Below are 26,591 nucleotides of genomic sequence, written 5' to 3'. Positions count from 1 at the left end.
TTCTTTTCCTTGTTGCGCGGCGGGCTGCAGCGCGCTAGATAGAGGACGATCCTCAGCCCCGCGGGGAAGCAATTAGTGCGCCCGAAGCTGGCCGGGGCCGCTCGTGCAGCGGTCGTCACTGACAGCTGCGGGCCTTTTGCGCAGCAGCGCTCGTGGTGGCAAGAAGCGCGCCCCTGGAGCGCCGACCTTCTCGCTGTTGCCGCTCTGGCGCGGACGACGGTCGCAAGGCGTGGGAGGCTGTGGCATTCTTGCGTGCGCCGCAAGGGCCTGGCGACACGCAATGCGTCCGACGGCCGCACGCACGGCCTGATACGCACGCTTTTTTCTGTGCGGAGCTCGCAAGGGCTCGCTGGGCAGATGCGAAGGCCATACCGAGTCGGAGACGGCAGACTGGAAGAAGGGATGACGGCAGCGGCAGGGCTACCAGCTGCTAGCTGCGTCCTCGCGTCGCCCGATGGAGGGTGCATCACTACTCTAGCAGGCAGGCGGCGCCAGGCACCGTGGCACGCACGCAGCGGGCCGCCGTGGTGGTTGGCTTCTGGGGGGCGGCCAAGGGCGGGCCCCTCCCTCGTTCGAGCCAACCCCTGCCGCCCGTCTCACGCCTGGTGCTCTCGCCTTTCAGCGCTTGGCCCGCACACCACACCTCCTCGTGTGCTGACCTCGACCTTTCTTTCACATTCTCCCGCCAGCCTCGACCGTCCACCCTCGACCGTCCATCCCTTCTCATGCCTACCTGCTCCCCGCTAAAAGGCCTACGCCGGGCTGAGTCCTCCATCGTCTAAACCACCTTCATGCCGCGCCGTCGGCCTCCCGGCAGGACCTCTGCCGCTTTGAGCTCGACCCTGATCGCCCTACTGCTCGTGTTTCCTTTTGTGGCCTCCGCTCAGCAGCAGCAGCCCGGCCACCAACACCATGCCGTCCGCAACTCTCCTCGCGAGGAGCTCCTCCGCGACACTGCGGACCATCGGCCGTGGTCGTCCGCCCATCTAGACGCCCTGTCCGAGTCCGCCGCTCCAGCGTCCAACCAGCGCAACCCCAACCGCAACCCCAACAGCAACAGCAACAGCATCAAGCACAACATCAACAACAACAATAACAACAACCGACACCGCAACGTGCCCTTCATTCCCAAGAACGAGCGCGCCATTGCGACTTTGGCTCCAGCAGACCCCGAGTTCGCTGTTCGAGCACCTCCTGCCAGGTCGGCCGCCGGCCCTTCCGGCGGCCTCTCCTCGCGACATCGTGCGCGGTCCCTGCAGGATTGGGAAGTCGAGGATTTTGTCCTTCTGGCGACCGTTGATGGCAAGATTCACGCGAGAGATAGGAATACCGGCGAGGAGAGATGGACCCTCTTCGCCGACCGTCCAATGGTCGACATGGTCTACCACCAGCGGAACAAGTCCGAAGAAAGCGACGTCCTGGACGATGGCCCGGAGTGGATCGTCGAGCCGAATCAGGACGGGGACCTTTACGTTGCTACTCCGGCTCCAAACATCGGCATCCACAAGCTGAACCTGACGGTGAGGCAGCTTGCCGAAGAGCTATCGCCCTACGCAAGCGACGATCCGCCCGTGGTGTACACGGCAGAGAAGAAGAACACTCTCTACACGGTCGACGCCGCTACCGGCCGAATCTTGAAGCAGTTCAGCTCCGGAGGCTCGTCCGTCATCGATGAGGGCAGCTGTCGTCGCATCAGCGGGCTCGAGGGCATCGACGAGGATGAGTGCGAGTCCATCGGAACGCTGGCTCTCGGTCGCACGGAGTACACGGTCGGAATTGCTAACAGAGACACGGGCACGCCGATCTGCACAATCAAGTATTTCGAATGGGCCCCTAACAACAGGGACCGCGACCTCCAGCTCCAGTATTCATCGACCATGGACAACAAGTATATCTACAGCAAGTACGACGGAAACATCTATGCGTTGGACCACACCAAGGACAAGGAAAGAAACGTCTATCACAACAAGTTCGATTCTCCGGTCGTCCGCGTGTACGATATCGTGCGGCCGTTCCATGCCAACTCTCGTGACACCTCTCTGGTTCTTCTACCCCAACCTCCCGGCCCTGCTACGGTTCAAGAATTCCAGCAGGACGTCTTCTTGAACTGCACCGAAAATGGTAGCTGGTTCGCTATGTCTGAGATCAGCTACCCCGCAGTTACCGACGGTGCCTCGCCAGCATTGTGCTACACGCTCAACTGGAACGACTTTTCCGCGGTCAATTGGCACACGCAGCAGGGCTCGCTCAGGCCTTTGCTGGTAGGTGTTCACTCTTTGACGCACACTGCTCATCCCATACCGATGATTGGAGGTGCCGAGGATGTCCTTCCCATCGGCGCCTCGGAGGAGCTGGGCCAGGAGCCTGTTCAGACTGAAATTCCCCTTCCAAAACCGTCTATTGCTCAGGCTCCTGTGTGGCATTTGTCGATCTGGACCTTCCTGGTAGCGACCCTCTTCCTCATTCTCGGCGCTTCGCTGAGCGGTGACTGGAAGAAAACCTTGCACAGACCGCTTGAAAACTTCAGGTTTAATGCGCCTCATCCTCCTCAAGTATCTCCAAGCGTGCCACAAATTGAGGTAGCAGAATCGCTAAAGGATGAGCCATCAGCCGAACAACCACCAGAGGAGCGGAAGGTCAGGTTCCAGATGGGTGGTGAGGAGATCACCGTTCCGGGTGAGGATGCGCCGAGTAATGGCATCGAAAGTAGCCCGCAGGCTGGCCAAGCTCCTGCACGAGTTGATTCGCCTCAGCCTACGGAAGAGGGCGACAACGGACAGGAGACGCCAAAGAAGAAGAAAGCCCACCGTGGCCAACGCGGTGGTAGGAAGCGCAATAAGAACAGAAAAAACAACAATGCCGAGTCTGAAGGCGAAGAGACGGAGAAGGTCGTTGCGAACGTCAAAAAGTTTGGTGAGGATCAAGACGACGGTGTTGACGGTAGCTCTACCAACGGACAAAGCATGTCGGACATCTCCTCCGCGAAGCAGTAAGTACCGAGAGCTGGCTAAGACTGTTGGGTGCTTCTGCTAATTGTCCTAGAATCCATAATCTGACCATTACCGACAAGGTGCTTGGTAGCGGAAGCGGAGGCACTTTCGTCTTCGCAGGAAAGTTTGAAGGTCGTGATGTTGCGGTCAAGCGAATGCTCCCACAATACTACGAGCTCGCCGACCAGGAAGTCAGTCTTCTTACCCAGAGTGACGATCATCCGAACGTCATCCGCTATTTTTGCAAGCAAAAGGACGAGAACTTTCTGTACATTGCAGTGGAACTCTGCCAAGCCAGTCTTTGGGACCTCTACAAAGACGGTCGGGCGGACGATCCGTGGACGGATCAACAGATCGGGTTGGTCAATGAGATCAATGCCGATGTTCCAAGAGCACTCTACCAACTCGCAGCTGGCTTGAACCACCTGCATGGTCTGAGAATCATCCACCGCGACATCAAGCCGCAGAACATCTTGGTCGCCTATCCAAAAAAGAACCAGACCGGAGGACCCCGTTTCGTCATCTCGGACTTCGGACTCTGTAAGACTCTCCCGGACAACGTCAGCACTCTCGTCGGTACGACGAACAACGCGGGTACCATTGGCTGGAAAGCACCGGAGCTTATCCTCAAGCCGAAAGAATCCGAAGGGCGTATGAGCTCAAGCCAGCGGGATTCATCAACGTCCAATGACCCTGTCACCCAAGGCGTTAAGAGATCAGTGGACATTTTCTCCCTTGGCTGCGTCTTCTTCTACGTCCTGACCAATGGCTCCCACCCGTTCGATGACGAGGAAGGCTGGATGCAGATCCGTGAGCTTAATATCAAGAAAAACAAGTTCAACTTCAGTAAGCTTGAGTATCTGGGCGACGATTCGGAGGAGCCGATCCATCTCATCTCCCGCATGCTTTCCAACAACCCGGTCGACCGTCCGACTGCCATGCAAGTCATGCAACATCCCTTTTTCTGGTCGCCTGAGAAACGGCTTACTTTCCTCTGCCAAGTATCGGATCGATTCGAGTTCGAGCCACGTGATCCGCCATCGGCGTCTCTCTGCAGACTGGAAGCGCGGAATGTTGAAGTCATGTGCCCCGCTCCCAAGGGCCAGAACTCGAACCACGCGTATAGCAAGTTCCCTGACTTCCTATCCAAGCTCGACCGCAAATTCATCGATACGCTTGGTAAGCAGCGTAAATACAATGGCGACAAGATGCTGGATTTGCTGCGGGCGTTGCGCAACAAGAAGAATCACTACTACGATATGCCGCCCGACGTTCAGGCCAAGGTGGGCCCCCTTCCAGACGGGTACCTCAGATACTGGACGACGAGATTTCCGAAGCTTCTTATGGCTTGCTACGAGGTGGTCGTAGACTGTGGCTTTGATCAGGAAGCCGGCTTCAGAACCTACTTTGAGCCCGCCAATTCTTAGACGGAAGCCCGCCACTTCCAAAACGCCATTTCCCCTTGCGTCTTTCGCAATCTTTCATTATCGTCTACAGGGGAACGGAAGGTGTAGCAGGATGGGGGACGAAGCTATGTGATATGACTTGTATGACTGCGCAGGGCGGCTTGGTTCTTTGAGTCAGCATCGATAAAAAATCGATAAAAAAAGGTAACTTGGCTTTCACAGGATTAAAAATGGGGCTTGGAGTCTATGAATTGAAGCAATCGATTTTTGTTTGATTTGTTTTTTTGGTTGCATGCTCTTGTCCATCAATGTCCCATAATGATGGAGCACATGTGAAGAAGGTCGCAGTGAAACCAGTTACAAACGATGTACACGTTGTATTTGGCCAATGACTAAAAAGCAGCTCACATTGCTCAACCTCTCACTAGGTTCCACGGTAAAAGGTAGAGACCTCGTCCGAACGAGTATGGAGTGAGATCGGCCCAAGTGTCTTTTCTTCGCAGGTCATCATCGTTTGAGAAATACAAGGCTGAACTATTATCATCCGCGGATTTCTGAACGGGAAAGTCAAGGGAGATTGGGATCAGATCGCGTCTAATCTCGTACACTCTACGATCAGTAGTGTCTTGTGATGCTACCAAGTCGGTGCGTAAAAGCAAAATTTAGACAGTATTGCTCGGTGGCTGTGCATTTTACAATCTCATGTTGACAGGCACGCAAGGGTGGATATGCACGGGATCTTCCCCCAGCATCTTGACGAGTAGTTTGCAACATGCAAAGTCAGGACCACGGGGTTTTATACATTTTCGATACAGCTCTAGCGATGAATATCCAGCCCTGGCTCACGATTCGGTACGCCCGGCTAGGGGCAACCATCCCCGTCGCCCGTCGATCAGTTATCCACAGCCTTGACAATTGCCCCCCAAGGACCCTCGTCTAGGTTATCCAAAGTCTCCATGTCCTTAGCATCGAGCTCGAAGCAGAAGACATCAGCATTGGCCTCAATCCTGCTGGGCGTGTCGCTCTTCGGCAGCGGGACCCAGTCCTTCTGCAAGCAGTACCGGATGAGGACCTGCGCGGCCGTCTTGTTGTGCTTTTCAGCAACAGAAAGCAGCGTCTTATCGTCTGCCTTCATGTTCCTGACGAGCGGGCAGTATGCCTCGACGACAATGCCCTGCGACTGGGAATACTTCACAGCCTCGCGCTGCTGGTTCCACGGGTGCAGCTAGCAAGATCATCAGCGTCCCATGACACGACCCGTGAGAGAAGTCAACGCTTACCTCAATCTGATTCACGGCCGGTGGCCAGACCTTGGCGTAGTCCTTCATAGCTTCAATGTGCTGCTTGCCGGCGTTGCTTACGCCAATGTCCCTGACTTTACCTTCAGTCTTGGCCTGCTCCAACGCCAACCACATGATCTTGTTTCCTTCGGGCGAAGTCGAGGCGTTGTGGATCAGGAACAGGTCCACGTAGCCATCGGGCCTATCGTCCAACTTCCTGACGCTGTCCGCAATCCTCTGGTATGTGGCGGGCACATCGGACGACGCGGTCATGATCTTGGTCGTGATGTAGATTTCCGAGCGCGGGATGCCCGACTCCTTGACCGCCTGGCCGACCTGTTCCTCATTCGCGTAGAACTGGGCCGTGTCGATGTGGCGGTAGCCGGCCTTGAGGGCTGTCAGGCACGACCGGATGCATGTTTCAGCGGTGGACTTGTACACGCCGAACCCGAGCCGCGGGATCTGGGCGGGGCTGTCAGGAAGCGGAAGCGTGGACGAGATTGAAAGCTTGGAGGCCATGGTCGTGAGCGGGGAGTCGAGTGATGAGGTAGTCAAGAGAGCTGTGGGGGAGCTGTCGGGTGTTGGCCGGGGAGCCCTGGTCGAGCGGCGGGCAATCATGACGTGAGCGCCCCGCCACGCAGCCCCTGCACCCAGGGAAAAAGTTCGCGTCGTGCTACCTACTCGCCCGCAATCCTGCCCCGCCAAAACACGCCCACCATGGTCCTCCAAGCGATCAAGTACGAGCGCGGCTCGCTCCAAGTCCTCGACCAGTTGCGTCTGCCTCACGAGGAGGTCTATGACCAAGCGCGCTCCGCCCAGGATGCGTGGCACGCCATCAAGGAGATGCGCACCCGCGGCGCTCCCGCCATCGCCATTGTCGCCGCCCTTGGCTTGGCCGTCGAACTCGAGGCCATTGCTTCCAAGAACGAGCTGTCCTCCGTTGCCGAGGAAGTCAATGTCTTCATAGAGGAGAAGCTCAACTACTTGGTGACGAGCAGGCCAACAGCCGTCAACCTCGCAGACGCCGCTCGCAAGCTGAAGAAGACGGTGGATGAGGCTGCCGCCGCACAGGGCGCTTCTGGGACGTCCGTCAAGGATGCCTACGTCCAAGCTGCGGAGAAGATGCTGGTTGACGACGTGTCGGACAACGAGAACATTGGCAAGCACGGCGCCGAGTGGATCATGAAGAACACCGAGGCCGGCAAGAGCGGCCAGGTCAGTGTCATCACGCACTGCAACACCGGGTATGCGGCTGTCTGTGGTTTATCGTCTGATAAGCGCAATCTAATTGCTGCAGGTCGCTCGCCACCGCCGGCTATGGGACCGCTCTGGGCGTTATCCGCTCGCTCCATGCCAACGGTGATCTCATGCACGCCTTCTGCACCGAAACGAGGCCATATAACCAGGGCTCTCGCCTGACGGCATTTGAGCTCGTACACGATAAGATCCCAGCGACGCTGGTGACGGATTCCATGGCGGCGGCGCTGCTGCACCTGAAGGGTCAATCCAAGAGGATAGCAGCGATTGTCGTCGGTGCTGACAGGGTTGCTGCCAACGGGGACACCGCAAACAAGATTGGCACGTACTCGCTCGCGGTCAACGCGAAGCATCATGGAGTCAAGTTCCTCGTCGCAGCCCCGCGGACAACGATAGATTTGCACACCAAGAGTGGCCAGGACATTGTGATCGAGGAGCGCCCAGGCAAGGAGATGACGCTTGTCAAGGGACCGCGATTTGATGGCGTGTCCCTGGACCTGAACGTGGTCGAGACGGTGAGCATCGCTGCCAACGGCATCAACGTTTGGAACCCTGCGTTCGACGTTACTCCTGCCGAGTTGATCGATGGCATCATCACCGAGGTTGGCGTGTTGGAAAAAGACAGCGACGGTGCCTTCCACATGGAAACAGTATTCAAGTGGTGAGCTGGTCAACGGGTTTCTTTGAGCTTTAAATTGGCCCCGCTGCAGCGGAAGCGGGCGTCTTCACATACGGGTTTGACCAGAAGGAGGCACGAACGCGGATCCGGCCATCATGCCTGTAATGGGCAGAACCTGCCTTGTCATGGCGGATTGCAGAAATATTTAATCCTTCTGTGTTCCGCGGAGGACGCTACACCCTTCCTCCGCGGGCAGCTGAAGTGAACATGCGGGCGCAGATACGACGTTCAAACTGGACGAACACGTCCAGGCATGGCAGTCGACTACCCATCTAAGTTTCGTGAGACAGGTGTAGGTAGTAGGCTCGATTCGTTTGCAACCCGCTGGGGCACTTGGAATGAGAGGATGTCGCTCCCGCTTCGCCGCGATGCTTGATCTGTGCTTCAAACGAGCCCTCCCGTATCATGATCGCAGTGCCCGAAGACACGCGTAGTCGACAGAGCCCAGGTCAAGACCTCCGCTGCGCACCACCGGCGGCAGGATCTTTCGACTGCGGCTGCTGGCTTGCTGCGCCGGAAGGGGCCGCGTCCTGTTGGGCATCTGCAGCCGCCAGAAGCTCCTCGATCCTAGCTTCCAGAGCATCCAGGTGATTCTCGAGGGCGGACGCGGTTTGCTCGCCACGGGCGAGATCTTTGAAAGCCTGTGCAAAATAAGCCTCCGGGCGGGCAGCAGCGCGGGGACAGAGCGGCGGCGACGAGGCGTACCTGAGCCAGATCGGCATCGCCGGCGCGGTCCTGCGGGGCGTCTCCGTTCTGCGGCGCAGCCATGATGACGAACGGAATGCAAGTTGGTGGTGATAGCGAGGGCAAGGGCAAGGAGCTGCAGCGGCGGCTGGGGGGCGTGTGGCACGGGCCTCGCATTGGGCGCCGTCGTCATCTCGAGAGCCAGCACGGGGCTGTCACCTCCCGCATCTTGCCCTCCGTTCCCCATATCCATACCCACCCACCCTTTTCACTCTCTTACCAACCCCCACCGTTCTGCGCGCCCCCGCCTCGCGCTTGTCACCATGTTCTCGGGGAGCCAGAGCTTCCTCGGAGGCGCCAACTCTGCTCGCGGCCCCCCCGGCCAGCAGCAACAGCAGCAGCAGCAGCAATATGGCCAGCAGTACGCCCCTCAGGGCTTCGGCGGACTGCAGCCGCAGCCCACCGGCTTTGGCGGCGCTCCACTGCAGCCGCAATTCACCGGCTTCAACCCGGGTCAACAGCAGGGCTTCCAACAGCAGCAGGGCTTCCAGCAACAGCAGCCGCCGCAGCTCCAGCCCCAGTTCACCGGCTTCCCCGGCCAGCAGCAGCAGCAACACCAGCCGCAGCAGTCGTTCCAGCAGCCACCGCAGCAGCAGCCATTCCCGACCGGCCAGCAGAGCATGCCGCCGCCTGCGCAGCCTCAGCAACCCCAGCTCACTGGCTTGACCTCGTCGCAGATGGCTGACTCCTTTCGCGGACCCTCGTCTCAACCGCCGCAGCCTCAGGCCGCCCAGCCCACCGGCTCGAAGATCCCGAGCATTAGACTTAGCTTTATAACGGTACAGGACCAGGCTAAGTTCGAACAATTGTTCAAGTCGGCAGTGGGGGGTGGCCAGGCCATGTCCGGCGACCAGGCGAGGGACCTGCTCATGCGATCGAAGCTGACTGGCGATGCCCTCGCACACATTTGGTAGGGCCCCTCGGGCCATCTGGCGGTTATGATGCTGTCCGCTAACACCACGCTTCAGGACGCTCTCTGACACGACCAAATCAGGCCAGCTGCTGTTTCCCGAGTTTGCCCTCGCAATGTATCTTTGCAACTTGAAGCTCGTCGGCAAGGACCTTCCTAGTGAACTGCCCGAGCGCGTTAGGAACGAGGTCTCAAGCATGGTCGACATCATTTCTTTTGGTGTTCCCGACATGAAACCTGCAGCATCCAGCTCGCAGTCTGCTCCGACCATTCAACAGCCCCAGCCTCAACAACCTTCCAACTCTCAGTTACTGTCTAGCCTGCAACCGCAGCCCACCGGTCTGGCCCCGCAGATGACTGGCTTCCCTGGTCAGCAGGGAGGCTTCCAGCCTCAGCCTACCGGTCTACAACCCCAGCCCACCGGTTTTGGTATGAACCAGGGAATGCTCGGTGGTCTCCAGCCCCAGATGACTGGTCTGCAACCCCAGCCTACTGGGTTTGGTCCAGGCATGGTCGCTCCGCTCAATGCCCAGCCTACGGGAATGCCCGGGCAATGGGGACTTGTAAACACACCCGCTGGAGGATTGCCTAATATTCAAAACATGATGCAGCAGTTGATGCCTCAGCCTGGAAGAGAAGGCGGTTCCTTCAGTGCACAGGGGCTCCGTGGTAACGCAACAGTTCCCTGGGCCATCACGAAGGACGAGAAGAAGATCTACGATCAGCTGTTCAAGGCCTGGGATGGCCTTAGCAAGGGTTACATTACAGGAAGCCAAGCCATTGAGATCATGGGACAGTCTGGCCTTGACAAATCCGACCTGGAGAAGATCTGGACTCTTTCGGATCCCCACAACCGCGGCCGTCTCAATCTGGATGAGTTCGCCGTTGCTATGCATCTGATCTATCGTAAGCTGAACGGCTACCCAGTGCCAAACACTCTTCCTCCGGAGCTTGTCCCGCCGTCCACTAGGAACCTTAATGACTCCATTGGCACCATGAAGAGCTTGATTGCCCGTGATGCCGAGGAAAGGAAGCACTCTGGCGCTTTCCTTCAACCTCAGAAGACCGGTGTCAGCTACCTAAAGAATCACTCACTCCGTGGTGGAAGTCCCGTTTCCGCAGGCCGCAAGGACGCCACTGTCTTCAAAAACAATGATGATGACATTGGCTATAGATCGAGTGCTCGGCGTAGGATCGGAAATGGCGGGCGTTCTCCCTCACCAGCCGGGCCTCCTTCCCCTGGATCTGAGAGGTCTAGCGACGAAAAGTCGATCGAGCAGCTCAAGAAGGAGATCAAGGAAAAGCAGGTATTGTTGGATGCCATGGACTTCCGCGATGAAAATCGTGCCGAGCAGGAGGATCTCCTGGACCGTAAGGACCGAAAGGATGCCGAGGATCTGTACCGCCGGATTAGACGCCTTCAGGAAGATATCGACACCCATCCCAATGCTCACTCTATGTTGTCTGGAGGCTCAGACGCGGAACGGCGCGCTCTTCAGCGTGAGCTGCGTCGTCTGACTGACAGGCTTCCGGAATTGGCATCAAAGGTGCGCCGAACCGAGCGTGCTATTGCGGAGGCCCAGCTCGAGCTATTTAGATTGAAGGATGCTAAAGCACACCCTGGCTCGTCTGCTGCGATTGTTGGCACTGGTCCTGGTGGTGCCGTCACTGAATCCGATAGGCTGAAAGCCCGCGCGAAGGCAATGATGCAGGCACGTTCCGCCGCTCTTACCGGCAAGCCTGCGCCTGCATCTGCCGATGACTCGGGCGACGCAGCCAAACGCCTTGAGGAGGAGCAGACGCGTATCCGTAATGAGAGGGAGGGCAACGAGCGCATGGTGCGCGATGTCGAAGAGAGTGTGACCGAGTTCAGCAAGGCTCTAGAGCTCAGCCTCAAGGAGGGATCCCAACCTGAATCCAGCGAACATGAGCGCCGTAGGTGGCAAGACGGCCTTGGCGTTGAGGACGAAGTCAAGGACTTCATCTACGAATTGCAAAGGCAGAGCCGTGCGGCTAGAGTTCGAAAGGAAGAGTCAGTAAAAGCATGCATTTCGTGGGATATTCCAAGCTAACGTGAAAGCAGCGACGTCAGGGACAGCGCACGGAACAGGTACCAGTCGCCGGTCCCCCGTATCGAGGAGCCAGCAAGGCCCAGCAGTGCCAGGGGTCTTGGATCTCCGGCACGCCCCGAGTCGCCCATGGCGCGCCCTGCCTCGTCAAGCGGCGCCTCTTACTCTTCGTACAAGACCGCTGAAGAGCGTGCTGCCTTCATCAAGCAGCAGGCTGAACAGCGTATGGCTGAGCGTCTGGCTGCTCTTGGTCTCCGCGCCCCCTCGAAACCTTCTGGAGAGACGCCTCAACAGAAGGCAGAGCGTGAGCAGCGTGAGAAGGAGGAGCGTATTCGCAAGTCCGAGGAGGAAGACGCCCGCCGCGAACAGGAGAGGCAGCGCAGGCTCAACGAAGAGCAAGGTATCCCGCCGCCAGCTCCTAAGGCGACGGGCAAGAAGCCTCCCCCGGCTCCCCCGTCACGGAACAAGAAGGCCGAAACATACGACGCCGATGCTGAGGCAAAGAAGGCTGAGCAAGAGGCGGCGGAGCGTGCTCTTCGTGAGGAGCAGGAGGCTCAAGAAGCGGAGACAAAGGCTTTGGAGTGAGTATCGATGAGATTAGACAGAGCGAGTCATGAAACTAACGTTCTTCACAGGGACGAGGAGAAGCGACAGGAAGAAGACCTTGCTAAAGAGCAGGATGCCGCCGCTGCTCGCTTGCGTGCTTTGGAGGAACAAGTCAAGGCTGGCAAGCTGAAGAAGGAGGAGGAGAAGCGCAAGAAGAAGGAGGCCCAGCGGGAGTCCAAGGAGAAGGAGGCTCGTTTGGCTGCTCAGCGTGCCGAGATTGAGGCCGCCAAGGAACGCGAACGTCAGCTCCAGCTTCAGCTCGAGGGAATGGATGATGACTCCTCTTCGTCGGACGACGAGGGTCCTCAAGAGATAACTCCTCAAGAAACCACACCTACCGCCAGCCAGGAACTCCCGAAGGCCGAGCCTCCAGCTGCTCCACCAGCTCCACCAGCGCCTGCCCCTGCGGAACCCTCCGCGAACACTCCGCCATCTTCCGTCACTAGCCCTCAAGCCTCCGCTGTCACCAGCCCTGGTGCCACCACAGAGACGAAGAACCCCTTCTTGAAGAAGATGGCTCAGGCCAGCGAATCCCACGCTGCGCCCAGCGTTCCCTCCATTTCTACTCCTGCAAGCTCTACTGAGGTCTCGACCAACCCCTTCCACCGCCTCACGCAGCAGGATAGCAACAAGGCGGCACTGCCTGAGCCAACTGCCGCACCTGCCCGCATGCGTGCGCGTTCCGAAGAGGATGATTGGAGCGTGGTTGATTCCGATGATGACAGCTCTTCCGATTCGGATGACGACCGTCCGGGCGGTGGCTCTGCCAAGCAGCTTGCCTCTATCCTGTTCGGCACCATGGGTCCGCCTCGCCCGCTCTCGGCCATGGACAACAAGGATTCGCCGCTTGGTGGCTCGCGCAACGACAGCCCTGCTGTTGGCTCTCCAGGTCCCTCTGCTCCTCCGCCACCGCCGCCCATGCCCGGCGCAGGCGCCCCTGGCGCTCCGCCGCCGCCGCCACCTCCCATGCCTGGCGCAGGCGCTCCCGGTGCCCCGCCGCCACCGCCGCCGCCGCCGCCGCCGCCAGGCCCCGCCGCCGCACCGGCTGCTCCACCCGCAGGTGCAGGTGATAGAGGTGCCCTGCTAAGCCAGATCCAGATGGGTAGGGGTCTAAGGAAGGTCGAGACAAAGGACAAGAGCTCGTCGTCCGTTGCGGGTAGGGTTTTGGACTAGGGGGGGTAAGCGTTGTTGTTCTTTTCTTTTAGGTGCTGTTTTAACGATGGACGCGGGGGACGAAGGATTTGGCTGGCATTAGCACAGGAGGAGGGATTGGGTTTGCAGGATGGATGCTGTAGTGTGCATGTATGCATTGTGGTGTCGATTTGTATAATTGCCTTGAGCGCTGTGTGGCGCGTTGGGTGAAGTGGCCCATCCCCCGCGAGTGCAAACAGTATAGTAACGTGAATGTTCTTCCATCGCCCCTACGGCAGGTCTCGCACATGGAACCCCAAATCGACAGTCGATGGTAGTGTCCATCTCCATCTATGAACTTCCCAGTAGGAAGAAAATCAAGTAGTGAAGGGTGAATGCAATTTACTTCGGCGGCTTGCTACATAGGTAACGATATCGCTCTTACAACGACCAACCGCATTTCAAGCGTCTACCTATGCAAGATCTATGCCGAATCTGCAGGAGATGCCGAATCCGAGAAAGAAGGTTGGGGGCGGAAAGATTGAAAATAAGAATGATTTTTCGCTTGACTCCCCGGACTCCTTGCTCCTCTGTTCTTTTCAAAACTTGGTCACCAGGTAGTCATTTTGCCCTAGCTACGTCAGCACCTATGTCAGAAGAGTCTGTTGCCTCTTCTTTCTCCACCTCCTTTCCCTTCACTTCCTTCGCTTTTAGGCTTTCGCAGTAGTGGTTTCATCTGATTTTATTCTTTTTTTGAGGGAGTTTCATCCCTGCAAGTTAAAAAAAAAAAGCGACCTATTTGGAAGGTGTCATCGGCTCGCATTGCCGATTAGGGAACCGGCGTTTAGCTATGACGTTTACTCAAGTATACTGTGCCGACCAGGCTTCACCCTGGCTGACCCCAGTGTCTGATCATACTCACGTCTAGCGAAAGTTGGAGCCGACGTCTTTGAACTTCAGCAATCGAAGCTGGCGGAGAATCGGTGAGAGGAGGCTCGGGTGTTATTCGTTGGAAGACCTTGCACAACCTGTCCTGCCTCGCGGCTTGTGCTGCAAGTCGGCAGAGATCATTAGCGTCATGGTCCACCCCCCACGCCAAGATCCGGTGCCCGTATGCTGTCAAAAATTTGCAGAGAGATTGGTCATCGATTAGGTCGCGTTTGGGGTTACATTGTTTTTTTCGCACCAACAAAGGAAATGCATCGCCATGACGAGTAATGAAAAATTCAAACGGTCGGTCAATCAATCATTCAGGCCCGTGGACACACGTGGTCGTCACCCGGGCTGCGCCTGGGTTGGGAACGCCGAGATCGTCACTGTTGCTTCCCTTGCTCGTGTCGCTTTTGGCATCGCTGATGGACTCGGCTCCGGTCTCGGTGACTGTTGCGGTGGGTTTCTTGTCGTCGACGGCGGCGCTGGTCTGCACGCTGAGCTGCACGTTCTGCCAGATTTCCAGCGGCACAATCTGTTCCTGGCTCTCGTTCCTCTCCAGGTCGTCCGGGCGGGTCGCCTTGCGGGACATGGTGGCGTTTTTGGTGCTGTGGGAATGATTGAACTGGTGGTATGTGGTGCGGGACCGTCCACGGGAAGAGCCGGCGAAGGAGCCGATGTTGAAGGTGCGCTGGAGAAGTGTCCAGGTGAAGGGGATGTTCGCCGTCAGGATTGCAGTCGAGGATTCACGGACATACCAAAACACCCATGCAGAGCCGAACGGCTCAGTGAAGCTGTAGAACTTGTTCAAGATGGCCGACAGGATCTGCGGGCTGTCAGCCACATGCCTGGCAACACTTCAGGTGGGGGTCTTCTGGCGCTTACACTGAAGGTACCCAGGCCAAAGACACCGCAGAGGATGATTTTCCTCTTGAGCGGGAGCCGGGCTGCTAGGAAGATGGGCATCGGGATGGCCATGATGAAGATGTCCGACGAGATGTTGAGGATGGCGTTGATTATCAGGTGGTTGGTCGCTGCGGAGCACTGGACTGCAAGCACTCAGCACGACGGCGGCAAGATGGAGGCCGGAGGACTCACCGTTGGATGTCGGAACGGCCCAGTACTGGTCGAACGGCCGGCACCACACTCCAAGGTAAAGGATCTCCATGACTATGAAGCCAATGACGACGTAGGCAGCAACGAGCTTGACGGCCAGGCTCTGCTTGGTGCTCGTCCTGCATCTCCAGTTTAGCGAGCGAGGCCTCGCTCAGGGGCCAGCGGGGAAACTCACGTCAGGCGGCCGTACATGATCAGCAAGCAGCCTTTGATCAGCCAGATGGTGATGAGCTGCATCTGCTCGGACACGACGACCATCTTGCTGCCAAAGGACCGCTGCTCCACTACGTCCGGGGTGAACTGTATGGGCCCGTCGGCGGGGTTGATGAGGTTGCTGCTGCTTCTGGCGACGGTGTTGATGCAGACAATCAGCGCCGTGTAGGTGCCCTGGGCGGAGAGGTCAGCGGCTGCCAAATACGGGCACGGGAGAGACGGGGGCGGACCATGGCAACCAGTATCAAGCCATCGTCTGCTTGGAGCTGGCGGGGCGAGCCCAGGAGGAGAATGCGCGACACCCTGAGTGCTGGTTAGCTCGGCACGCAACGGGCGCGGCGGGGAGTGTTGCACATACAGCCGGCAGCCGACTATGAAGAGACACAAGGCGAACCAGGTCCAGGATTCAGCCGCAAGGGCGGACATGATGGCGGTTCAGACGAAAGAGGGGATTGAGTTGGGCGAAGACGAGCATGAGAAGCAGACGGGGTCCCAGGCAGGCCGGGGATAATATGGAGCAGGGCGGCTCGGAACACGCCGCCAGGTCGACTGTGAGGCCATATTTGAGCAGCTTGCAATTCCCGCAGCACAGACGTTCCGGGGCATAGGGCGAGGCTGAGGAACGGGGGCCGATAGGCTGTGCAGCGGCATCGAAGGCCCGTAGGAACGCCGGAGCCCGCTATGTGACACTTAGCGGCCTTCTAGGGCCATGGCGACACGCGAGCGCCGTTCGAGATCCTCCCGCCAGGAACGCGGCCGGGTACGTGAGCGCGGCAGTTGCGGCCGCAGCCACCGACACCGCAGCAGCCGCGCCGGGGCCCACGGCCTGCGCTTGAGGCCCGCAGCGTGTTGCGGTCGCGGGGTGGGTCGTCGGCCGTCGGGAGCACACAGACGGGGAGAAGCACTGGGGAAGCCCTCCCCCGGCACGCCATGTGGGCCCACGTGTGGGCTGCGGGCATGTGAATGATGCATGGATTCACTGCGCGTCGCTTCCACGGCCGCCCGGCACCTTCCAGCGCCGCCAGCGCCGCCAGCGCCCGCCGGACATTACAGCACCAGCACCACCGGTTGCCGCTGCGGCGGAGTTGGCTCGGCGCACCACGCCCTCACAACCTGCGGCCCTGCGGCCTCGCGGCCTGCCGACCGCAGGGCCGGCGCAGGGGCACGTCGAGATCCGCGGCCGCGCGCGGGAGATGGGCGCAGGGAGCCGGGTGGCCGAGCAGAGAGCGACGCCGATCGCGGCAGTGGTGAGGATGACTCGGGAGCTGCACCGTGGCACCGTGGCACTCCGACTGCGCGAGCGCCAGCCCGGCATTCACCGCCCCCCAGCCTTGGCGGCCTAGCCCTGCGCTTGTGCGCTCGCTGCATTCGTTGCTTATCCGAACGTCGTCTGCACGCCGCCGCACAGCGCCGCCCAAGGCCCGCAGGCGCACACTAGCCGTCATCTTGCGCTCCCCAACCGCCCTGCTCCTCCATCATCAACCCCGAACCCGCCCCTATCGCGTGCGCGTCGACAGCAACCATGGTCGCCCGAGCTAACTCCTTCGCGACCTTCCTCATCGTCGGCCGTGAGTACTCCCGCACCCCACGGCCTCCGCCCTGTTCCCTCCTGCTGACCTGCCGCCTGCCTAGCCACCTGCTTCTTCCTGGGCATCATCTTCTCCTCCTTTCCCTACGACTACAATGTCCTCTGGCACGCCCCCCAGCCGCCCGACACCCGCGAGCTCTACTTCGACCTGCTGGAGAATCACTTGAAATTTCTGCACGCCTCGCCGCCGCTCATCAGCCGCATCCTCCACATCGTCATTGGCACCGGCCTGCTGGGCTTCGTAACCAAGCTGTATAAGCCTTCCGAGGCGAACATGCTCTTTGATGGCGCCAGTCTGGTGCTATACATGTGCGGCGTCATTGTCTATCTCACAAACATCGTCAAGGGCCTGCGCATCGTCACCTCGGGCAACTATGGCCAGGGCGAGATCGTCGACTCCGACCCCGCTGCCGGTGCCCCCAGCGAGGTCGAGTATATTGGCCGGGAGGATAGTCTCCGCGTGCTTGCCGCGAGCAATACAATCCTTGGCCTCGTCCTCGTTGGTGTTCTGGTCCTCCAGGCCGGCCAGTGGTACGCCCAGAGGAAGGAGGATGCCGAGATTGCCGAGATGGACAGGGTTGCTGGGGAGAAACGCAAGGGCAAGGAGGGCAAGAAGAAGCAGTAGACAAGCTGAGCTGCCCCGTAGTCGTGCGCATTGCTAGAAAGATTTCGCGCTTGCTCCTGAATTTGCGACTATATCCCGGTGTTTTTTTTTCTTTTCGTGAGGACCTTTTGCCTCGACAGGCTATGCGCTTGTTAGTTCATTGAGATGCGTTTTTCGTCGTGACGCTCTCTTCGGGTCTAGGAACAGAGCTCGAGGGCCCTCTTGCAAGTTCCCAACTTCTCTCAACAAGTGTCCGTCCCCATCGAAGGCGCTGGTCGCGCTTTGACGTTTCCGTATTTGCATGAGATGTCGTGTCTGCACAAACTGTCTGCGCGAAAACACCGCGAGGCGACTAACGCATACTCATGTGGCGTTGGCTTGATAAAGTGAGGATACGCTTAGAGTGAGGCTTAAGCTCTTACCTATCTTGCCTCTAGATAATTGAGCGGGCCATTCTTATGGAACAGAAAGAACCGCTAGTGTCTGTGCCCACGCGCTCAAGACTGATACGATCACCGCTCCACCACAGGCGCTGGGTTCCTCAGTCTTCGGCCACATCGATGAGGAGATAGGTTGTTGGCAGCACCTGCATCTTCCCGAGCTGGCGAAAGCCTATCCACGTGCATAAAGCAGATGCGCAGCGCACTTGAAGTACTGCGGTCTTGCACAATACCATGGCGTTTCCCTTTTACGTGGCAGAATCGCATTCCAAGGCCCTCCCAACTAGGAGCCGCCGTTGGCGAGGGGTTGGCGTGGAATCTGCTGCAAAGCATGAGGAAGGTACGGCCGGGGGCGCGACTTCCCGATGTGGCTGTCGGGCAGCTCTGCCTTGCTTGTATGCCTTGCGTCGACCTGCGCGCTTCCTTCCGCTTCTCTCTTCACCATCCCCCCCGCGCAGGGCTTTCCAACTGCAGACAACCTAGCCGAAGCCCAACGGTAAGCACATCTTCTTCCAGCCCGCTGTGGAGCACTCGCACAGTCCTCCGCAGAGGCAATATGCCGCGCTCTCAGATCCCACACGGCAATCGTCCGCGGGTGGCTGCAGGCACCGAGGCGGTTTCGTTTGCGCAGCCTGCCAAATCTGGTACGGAAAGCAAGCTGCTTCTCCGTCAAACCTCGATCCGCGCTGACATTGCGTTCTCTTCCTAGCTCTACACCATTCGCGCCCTCTGCCGACCCACGTCGATCAGGGAGGCTCCGGCCCGGCTCTATCTACACGCCTGCGCCCAGAGCCAGTGACGCGAAAGACCACCACTGAACAGCAGAACAACATGGATCAGACCGAGGAACTTGCGCGGCTCCGTGCTGAACTTGCTGAACTTAAGCTGAGCATTGGACAGAAGACCCCGGAACACTCTACAGGTAGTTGCTCTCACTTTTCACTTCTCAAACCTTTAAACGCGCTGACAGATTTACTTTTAGAAGCTGCTGTTGTCTCAAAGACTGCTTCTGCTCCGACTTCTTCTGCCCTAACTGCTTCTGCTCCGGCCGCTTCTGCTCCGGCTGCTTCTGCCCTGACTGCTTCCGCCCCGAAGAGTACCTCTGGTTCTGGCGGCCTCCGCGGAGCTAGGTACGCATCTACGACGGATGCGTCTACTCCATCATCCGCAACAGTTAGCAATGATATTGTTGCGCATGGCAAGGTCGCCTCCGTAGAGAACTCTCACTTGGCCACCACCGCCTCGGCGACCACCGCTCTTCGTGCCCCTCCCGGCAGCAGCAACATCAATGGAAATCGGACCAATGGCAATTCGTTCGTTCCTCGCACTGGTTTTCAGCAGGCGAACAAGTCTCTTCTGGGTCAGGACTACAAGCCGCCCACGAAGGAAAAGCTTGTCAAGCGCGGCGCCGTCAAGATGGTGCTGGCTGAAGACAAGGGAGCTAAGGCTAAGGTTGAATCTGAAGCTGCCAGGCAGCCCGAGAAGCACGAGTCCAAGCACAAGGAAGCAAACAAGGTCAAGCAAGAGGTTCGTCCTGGCGGCGAAAATGCTAAAAAAGAGCCTGAAGCGGAGTCTCGCCGCTGTGGAGACACTGAAATCAAGATGGCCGACGGAAACGCTGTCCAGAGCGAAAAGGGCAGTCAGAAGCTTGCCGATCAGAGCAATCAAGTTCCCGCTGTCGGCAAGGGCACGAAACTCGCTACTAACCTCAGCAATGGTGACAGTCAGTCTGGCGAGGAACATGTTGCTAAGAAGCCCTCATCAGCGAAGAACGCGTTGAATGCCAAGCCCAGTGACTTCCTTAGCAATGAGGGCCGCCGCATCTGCATCAGCAACCTCCCTGTTAGCGCCACTGATAAGGATATTCGTCAGCTCATCGAAACTAAGGCCAACGCAGGAGAGTCCATGTAAGCTTCATAAAACTCACCAGAATGTGTTGGCCCTTTCTAACAACTCTATTACCACAGTGAAAGCATTACGATCTTCCATCGTCCCAAGGGTCAGCCTGGCTATGCTCTGGTAGACGTATTCATGCGCATGGATGCCTCGCACATCGTCAAGTGGATGACGGATGAACGCCTTTTCGGCTGGCCAATCAACGTGCGCATGGCGCACGACCTGAACAAGGGTAAGCTCTCTCAGCGTACCCTTTAGCGCTTGCTAGTCGCCGCGGCGCACATAGATATAGTGTCTGTCCTGAGATGCAGTTATCAATAAGATCTCCTTTTCTTGAGGGTTGGCACTGGTTAATCTGTGTTGTAGACGTTGTCGATAAGCTACTTGAGACAGGCTCGGCTACGTCGATGCTGGCTCACGAGAGGCCCAGCATGGAAGAGTAAGTCCATCTCGAAGTATCTCAGCATCTACGCTCAACTGACATGTGGATTAGGGGTGCTGGCAAGGTGGCTACCTGCCGTTACTGGCGTTCGGGCCACTGCCGCAACGGTGTCAGCTGCAAGTACCTTCACGGCATTGCTGAGGGTGGCTCTTCGCCACGCGGCGGCCAGAATGGTCGTCGCAACGGTTCTCACCCCGGCAAACGCAACTACAACTTTGACAACATCCCTCTCTCGGCCGAAGATGGCGATCAAGAGACCAGCGGGTCGATCTTGGGCAGCAGCGTCTACCGCTCTACGGCACTGAGAGTCGCCACAGATGAGGCCTGAAGGACCGCACGAGTGCTCCACTTGCGCAAAGGTAGGCATTAAGGTTGAAGAGTGCCGCGCGTAGCACAATGCAGAGAAGTCTCGGACAGCAGGGGATTTCTATAGATATAGGTGGTGGCCGGAATGGGGGGAGGTTCAGCTAGTTTCAGCGACAGAAATAGACTGTTTGAGCCACGGCTGAAATTTCGGTCACGGTGTATCGTCCCATAGCGGTCAAGAAAAGGGTGGGATCATTGGGAAAGGTGGAGGTGTATAGTTTCCTAATGCAGGGCGCTAGCGAGGGCCGTGAGCCCCCACCCTTGCCGAAGCCGGGGCCGGGGGTGGCCGGGGATGGCCGCCACTCCTGCCGCCCTGAGTGCCTGAGCTGCGGAACGCTGCGCCGTCAGCCCTTTGTTGGCCTGCACATTTCTTTGGCGTGTTCAAGGACGCAACGCTGCGTTCCGCTCCGTCCCGCCCGAGTCGCTCGCGGCCTCACCGGTAGGAAGGATTGCCGGTGCCGCGTTGCTGATTGCGGAGGCGACCCTTCGGCGCCCGCCGCCTCCCTGCCAGCACCTGTATCTCGCTGCCGACGGCCTCCCCACCGTCGTCCCTGCCCATAGATGGACTTATTTCCACCTCGCCTGCCTCCATTGTCTGACTGCGGTTGAGAAGCGGAGTGCAGTGACCATGTTTTCGCAGTCGAGCCCCCAGCGCAGCGCCATGGCAGCCGCCTACAACCACGAGGTCGACGACATTCGTGCAAGGGAGTATCCCATGCTCAAAGGTACCGGCAGCCCAATGCCCACGGATTCCACGCTTGCTTACACCTGGGTGCTACAGACTCTGTCTACCTTGACCATGCCGGCACCACGCTTTATCCGAAATCCCTGATCGACCGCTTCTCCGCCGACATGGTCGGCAACCTGTACGGAAATCCGCACTCGGCCTCCAGCGCGTCGCAGCTGTCGGCGCGGCGCATCGAGGACGCCCGTCTGCGCCTCCTGCGCATGTTCCACGCCGATCCGGAAGACTTCGACGTCGTGTTCGTGGCGAACGCGACGGCAGGCGTCAAGCTGGTGCTGGAGGCGTTTCGCGATCAGCCCGGGGGGTTCGCGTACGCCTACCACCGGGAATGCCATACGAGTCTGGTGGGAGTGCGGGAGCTGGCCAGACAACACCGGTGCTTCTCCTCTGATGCCGAGGTGGATCAATGGCTGGAACACAAAGATTGGCCGCCCAACCACTCGCCCGACACGCCGGTGGAACTCTTCGCCTATCCCGCGCAGTCGAACATGAACGGACGCCGCCTGCCCTTGGATTGGTGCGGCAAGGCGCGCCTTTCTCGAACGGGCTCGGAGCAGACCACGTTCAGCCTGCTGGATGCGGCGGCGTTTGTCTCGACCTCGCCGCTGGACTTTCGCGAGTCTGAGATGGCTCCGGACTTCACCGTTCTCAGCCTGTACAAGATTTTTGGCTTCCCGGACCTTGGCGCGATGATTGTCCGCAAGACGACCGCCGGCATCTTTGAAAAGCGGCGGTATTTCGGTGGTGGGACGGTGGACATGGTCGTCTGCTTGAGAGAACAGTGGCACGCGAAGAAAGAAGAGTCCCTGCATGACCACCTCGAAGACGGAACGCTGCCCATCCACAGCATCATGGCGCTTCATTCTGCCATGGACGTGCACCAGAAGCTGTTTGGGAGCCTGGAGCGCGTCTCGCGCCATGCCATGTTCCTTGCAAAGCGGCTCTTCGACGGGCTGTCCTCGCTTCGTCACGGGAACGGGTTGTCGGTGTGTCACATATACGCTGACGCGTCGACTACATACGACGACTGCGAAAGGCAGGGTCCAATCGTCGCGTTTAACATTCGCAACAGCCAGGGCGCATGGGCCAGCAACTTCGAAGTCGAGCGGCTAGCATCCATCAAGAACATCCAATTGAGGACGGGAAGCCTCTGTAACCCAGGTGGCATGGCCGCAGCGTTGGAGCTGTCGCCGTGGGAGATGAAGGAGAACTTCTCGGCTGGGCAGCGCTGCGGCAGCGAAAACGACGTTATGGGCGGCAAGCCGACAGGCATGATACGCGTGAGCATGGGAGCATCAAGCACCGCGACGGACGTCGACCGCTTTCTGGAGTTTGTGCGGGAGTTCTTTGTGGAAACTTCGAGCGCAGGGCTGCCATTGGCTCTGTCCGATGCAGGGGTGGGGGTGCAGGACAGCCGATTCTACGTCGAGAGCCTGACCATCTACCCAATCAAGAGCTGTGCCGGGTGGAAGATACCGGCAGGCAAGGCCTGGGAGGTGCGCAAGGAAGGGCTCGCGTGGGATCGTGAGTGGTGCCTGGTCCACCGAGGCAGCGGAGCGGCGTTGAGCCAGAAGAGATACCCGCGGATGGCATTGATTCGACCGAGTATCGATCTGGAGCAGGGATGCCTCCGTGTGCGACTGAGCGGCAGTGCGTCATCGGACACGGCTTCAGAGATCTGCGTCCCTCTCTCCGCAGATCCTTCGTATTTTGCCGGGCCCAACGGACACAAGTCGGCGATCTCAACACGTGTGTGCGGAGACATGGTGGCCGCGCAGCGATACTCGTCGGACAGGGTTTCTGGCTTCTTCAGCCAGGCGTTGGGGGTCGACTGCACGCTGGCGCGGTTCCCAGCCGCCGGTGGCACAGGCGCTTCGGCGAGGCACGCGAAGGCGCACCTCCAGCAGCCTCGCGGGCCGGCACAAGCGCAGATGCCGGGCGCGTTTCCAGACACGCACGGCCATGTGCCGCGCCCAATCCTGCTGTCGAACGAGAGCCCGATCCTGGTCATCTCGCGCTCCAGCGTCAACCGGCTCAACGAGCAGATCAAGGCCGGCGGCGGCAAGGCGGCCGAGGCCGAGGTGTTCCGGGCCAACGTGGTGGTGGCAGAGAGGCTCTACAGCCGGCCGGGCAGCGAGCAGCCCTACGCCGAGGACTCGTGGCGGGCGATGGCGGTGGGGCAGCAGCGGTTCCAGCTGCTGGGAGCCTGCCGGCGGTGCCAGATGGTGTGCATCGACCAGCAGTCGGGGACCAAGAACGAGGAGCCGTTCGTGACGCTGGCAAAGACGCGGCGCAGGGAGGGCAAGGTGTACTTTGGCCAGCACGCGTGCCATGTGCCGTGGGAGACGGCGTGGGCGCAGCAGCCCACCATCTCCGTCGGCGACGCGGTGGTGCCGGAGTGAGAGTGAGATACGAATTGATAGCGATTGGACGGCAGCACGACGGCTTGCCGGCAGCTGTGGCACCAACCGCCGCAGCACCGCCAGCCGGAGGACGAGCGGACGAGCAGTCGAGCAGTCGAGCGCTGAGACGAACGCGCTGGGCGTGTCGCTACGCCGCAGCCACGTGAGCTTCATTCGCTGGTGCAGGCCGGGCGGTTGGCGCCCGCCTGGACCCGCTCCGCCGCCAGCCAGCTGCAGCCGCCGTCGCTGGAGTCGCGCGCTTCAGCAGCGGCCGGCGCCAGCATCACCCACGGCAGCAACAGACGACTTAAAATCGACCGCGCCGCACGCCCTGCAGTTGAGTCGGCACCATCGCACCCGCGCGCTCGCCGTTTGTCCGCTCGCTCCATCGCTCCATCGCTCGCTCGCTCGCCCGCCCGCCAGCCCGCCAGCCCGCCAGCCCGCCAGCCCGCCCACCCCGCCCCGCCAGGCACGCCCGCCGTTGCGCTGGCTGCAAGGACGCCCGCAAGTCACAGCTGCGCGGCGCCCATAAGCGCCGCACCTCACCGGTCACGCTCGCACTGGCCGGCCGTTCGCCTCGCTGCTGGTCGCCGCCCCGCTGCTAGCCTACAAGGGCCTGTTCGGCTTGCATCACACCCCTCGCTGTTTTAACCCTCAGCTACGCGCCCAAACACCCGCCCCGGCGGCACGCCTGACCTCCAACTGCCCCCAAATATCACCATCCGCCCAGCCCACCCGTCGTCCTCGCTCGCCAGCCGCATGAGCGTGCCCGTCGACAAGCCGTCCACTGCCGCACCCACGTCGCCCGCCATGGCTGCCACCTCTGCGAAGCCAACCCTGCCGGCCCTCAAGACGCCCGTCTCGGCCACCTACCCGTCGGAGCTGCGCAGCCCGCAGGTTGCCACGCCGTCCTTGGTCAAGCGCGAGGAGGGCGAGAAGACGCCCATCACCCCGCCCGCCGCCTATGTCGACTTCCTCAAGGCCCTGTCTCCCGCCCTCATGAGCCCCATGCCCACCGGCACGAGCACCAAGTTTACATTTGAGGAGCGACCACCTACGTCACGGACATCGTCGGCCTCGTCCGCAACCACCTTCACCTCGTCCTCGTCTGCCGCCGACAAGCCTGCCTCGCCCGCCTCCTCCAGCGGCTCGCCGCCGCCGCCGCCTGCTGCCGCCGACCCGGCCCTTGCTGCTGCTGAGGAGACCAAGGCGGGCGACGCTGCCGCATCGAGCGATGCGGCGAAGACGGCGGCGCCTGAAATGCGGGTCACCATTCCTCCGCCGTCACCTTTCGTTCGGCCCATGTCTGCGCGGACCCCACGCCTCCTCATCCCGCAGAGCCCCTTCTCTCCCGCGCTGCGCACCCCGCTGAGCGCTCGCTCGCTGCACTCGCCCTACAGCGCAACCATGAGCCCCGGCCCATGGAGTTTGGACGGCAAGACCAAGGATACGCGCGCTGTCAGCGTGCGCCAGGTCGTTACTCGCACGGTTACCTACACCCGCTCCCCAGTCGACGCGGCACATGTCGCCCCTCTGGACCCTGCGCCCAAGGGCAAGAGAAGACGAATCAAGTAGATGGCCGCGGCGCAGACGGTACCGTGCCGCACGCGTGCGTTGCGCATGCTCTGCTCACGCCGCGCTGCTCCACCCGGTCCACCGCCTATTCTATCCACTTTGCCGCCATTGGCGAGCGGCTGACCGCTATCTTTCCGCCAGCCAGCACGCTATACCACTCGGGATCTCTCCTGCGCCTATGCGCATGAAGCCGCTGTGGTCGAGCCAGCTGCGCTACTCGGGACCTTGACCCTCGCTTCGCCTCTTCCTTTGTCGCTCATCGCCTTCTCCATAATCCTTTTTTCTTTTTTTGGGCTCCTCCGCCGAGGCGCCACCTCTGCTTTATGAGGGGGAGGAGATCTTTCTACGACGTAATGGCTCTGACGAACTTTTGCTGAACAACAAAATCTGCTCGAATGAAGTTCGACATTTCACGCAAGCGGCATACTACTTCTTCAGCACTCTGCTTCTTGGCTCTATTTCCTTCCGTCCTATTGGGCGCGAGACCACGACACGGCACACATCCGACTTTCCTGCCGTATGAGTTGCATAGGGTGGTGCCATTGGCTTGTTGTTACAACCGTTGGGTGTCTGATCACACAGTCTATTCGGCCTTTTTCCTTGGTTCTAGCGCCGGGCGCAGTGGCGAGATGTGGGTAACTTGGGGGCGTCATTTTTTCTTATTGCCTTTATTCTGGGATACATATTGCTTGTGTACACGGCTCAAACATAAGTGGCCACACTGAGGGTGGTTGTGCAGACGGGGGTAGGGGACGAAGAGAGGAGAGGACGAACACGAAGTCGGAAACAGAAATAAAACTGGAAATTTACAACATGACAAGAAACGCTATGTTCAGAATCGCTCGGTGGTGTGCAGCGCTGATGGAAGGAGAAGGCGAACGAGGGAAAAGAGGAGTCAGCTCACGGAACGGTGTCCGATGGGAGGGGGCCGGCTGCTGGTCTGGATACAACACACACACATTATTGTATCCACCACGCTTTGCTGCCTATGGGAAAGGCCAGGAAAGAGGTGGGAAGGGGAGGCAAAGAGGCGGCGTTTGCATGGGTGCATGGCCCTGTTTTGCTGGCCCTACCCCTCGTTAAAGCGGCGTGATTCCTTTGCCGCCGACCCTAGAAAAACGGGATCCCAGCATGCTGTAACCTTCCCGCGGGAGCGAGCGAATGAGCAGGCCGCGCCCGCCGAGCAGACGCTGGGGGGGGGG

At 59.5% G+C, this 26,591-nt stretch overlaps 10 protein-coding genes across 10 annotated transcripts; 7 read left to right on the top strand and 3 right to left on the bottom strand.

The window, feature by feature from the left end:
• Positions 1-791: 791 nt before the first annotated feature.
• On the top strand, positions 792-4,417 carry BKCO1_3800072 (ire protein kinase; the record flags this gene model as incomplete). Its single annotated transcript, XM_020275285.1, has 2 exons — positions 792-2,989; positions 3,043-4,417. The coding sequence occupies 2 exons, from the start codon at positions 792-794 to the stop codon at positions 4,415-4,417; spliced, it is 3,573 nt and encodes a 1,190-aa protein (XP_020128636.1).
• An 871-nt stretch (positions 4,418-5,288) lies between these two features.
• Positions 5,289-6,195, bottom strand: BKCO1_3800071 (alcohol dehydrogenase; the record flags this gene model as incomplete). The annotated part of the gene is made up of 2 exons (XM_020275284.1): positions 5,289-5,621; positions 5,677-6,195. 2 exons carry the CDS (start codon positions 6,193-6,195, stop codon positions 5,289-5,291), a joined length of 852 nt encoding a protein of 283 aa, XP_020128633.1.
• A 198-nt stretch (positions 6,196-6,393) lies between these two features.
• On the top strand, positions 6,394-7,598 carry BKCO1_3800070 (methylthioribose-1-phosphate isomerase; the record flags this gene model as incomplete). The annotated part of the gene is made up of 2 exons (XM_020275283.1): positions 6,394-6,920; positions 6,974-7,598. The coding sequence occupies 2 exons, from the start codon at positions 6,394-6,396 to the stop codon at positions 7,596-7,598; spliced, it is 1,152 nt and encodes a 383-aa protein (XP_020128634.1).
• Positions 7,599-8,061: 463 nt separating this feature from the next.
• BKCO1_3800069 (uncharacterized protein) lies at positions 8,062-8,380 on the bottom strand (the record flags this gene model as incomplete). Its single annotated transcript, XM_020275281.1, has 2 exons — positions 8,062-8,253; positions 8,318-8,380. The coding sequence occupies 2 exons, from the start codon at positions 8,378-8,380 to the stop codon at positions 8,062-8,064; spliced, it is 255 nt and encodes an 84-aa protein (XP_020128696.1).
• A 239-nt stretch (positions 8,381-8,619) lies between these two features.
• BKCO1_3800068 (actin cytoskeleton-regulatory complex protein pan1) lies at positions 8,620-13,114 on the top strand (the record flags this gene model as incomplete). The annotated part of the gene is made up of 4 exons (XM_020275280.1): positions 8,620-9,266; positions 9,325-11,298; positions 11,350-11,916; positions 11,971-13,114. The coding sequence occupies 4 exons, from the start codon at positions 8,620-8,622 to the stop codon at positions 13,112-13,114; spliced, it is 4,332 nt and encodes a 1,443-aa protein (XP_020128695.1).
• A 1,204-nt stretch (positions 13,115-14,318) lies between these two features.
• On the bottom strand, positions 14,319-15,757 carry BKCO1_3800067 (uncharacterized protein; the record flags this gene model as incomplete). Its single annotated transcript, XM_020275279.1, has 6 exons — positions 14,319-14,828; positions 14,888-15,051; positions 15,101-15,237; positions 15,294-15,505; positions 15,562-15,634; positions 15,690-15,757. 6 exons carry the CDS (start codon positions 15,755-15,757, stop codon positions 14,319-14,321), a joined length of 1,164 nt encoding a protein of 387 aa, XP_020128692.1.
• A 1,096-nt stretch (positions 15,758-16,853) lies between these two features.
• BKCO1_3800066 (secretory component protein) lies at positions 16,854-17,544 on the top strand (the record flags this gene model as incomplete). Its single annotated transcript, XM_020275278.1, has 2 exons — positions 16,854-16,899; positions 16,964-17,544. 2 exons carry the CDS (start codon positions 16,854-16,856, stop codon positions 17,542-17,544), a joined length of 627 nt encoding a protein of 208 aa, XP_020128691.1.
• A 975-nt stretch (positions 17,545-18,519) lies between these two features.
• On the top strand, positions 18,520-20,629 carry BKCO1_3800065 (nudix hydrolase; the record flags this gene model as incomplete). The annotated part of the gene is made up of 6 exons (XM_020275277.1): positions 18,520-18,607; positions 18,673-18,885; positions 18,946-19,870; positions 19,931-20,091; positions 20,226-20,298; positions 20,353-20,629. The coding sequence occupies 6 exons, from the start codon at positions 18,520-18,522 to the stop codon at positions 20,627-20,629; spliced, it is 1,737 nt and encodes a 578-aa protein (XP_020128694.1).
• A 699-nt stretch (positions 20,630-21,328) lies between these two features.
• Positions 21,329-23,814, top strand: BKCO1_3800064 (molybdenum cofactor sulfurase; the record flags this gene model as incomplete). The annotated part of the gene is made up of 2 exons (XM_020275276.1): positions 21,329-21,392; positions 21,449-23,814. The coding sequence occupies 2 exons, from the start codon at positions 21,329-21,331 to the stop codon at positions 23,812-23,814; spliced, it is 2,430 nt and encodes an 809-aa protein (XP_020128693.1).
• Positions 23,815-24,573: 759 nt separating this feature from the next.
• Positions 24,574-25,389, top strand: BKCO1_3800063 (uncharacterized protein; the record flags this gene model as incomplete). Its single annotated transcript, XM_020275275.1, has 1 exon — positions 24,574-25,389. The coding sequence occupies one exon, from the start codon at positions 24,574-24,576 to the stop codon at positions 25,387-25,389; it is 816 nt and encodes a 271-aa protein (XP_020128688.1).
• Between the last annotated feature and the right edge of the window lie 1,202 nt (positions 25,390-26,591).

The sequence above is a fragment of the Diplodia corticola genome (genome assembly GCF_001883845.1).
Source record: "Diplodia corticola strain CBS 112549 chromosome Unknown scaffold38, whole genome shotgun sequence".
Lineage (NCBI taxonomy): Eukaryota > Fungi > Ascomycota > Dothideomycetes > Botryosphaeriales > Botryosphaeriaceae > Diplodia > Diplodia corticola.
The sequence above is the reverse complement of the archived record's forward strand: the minus strand, read 5'-3'. Positions and strand labels throughout refer to the sequence as shown.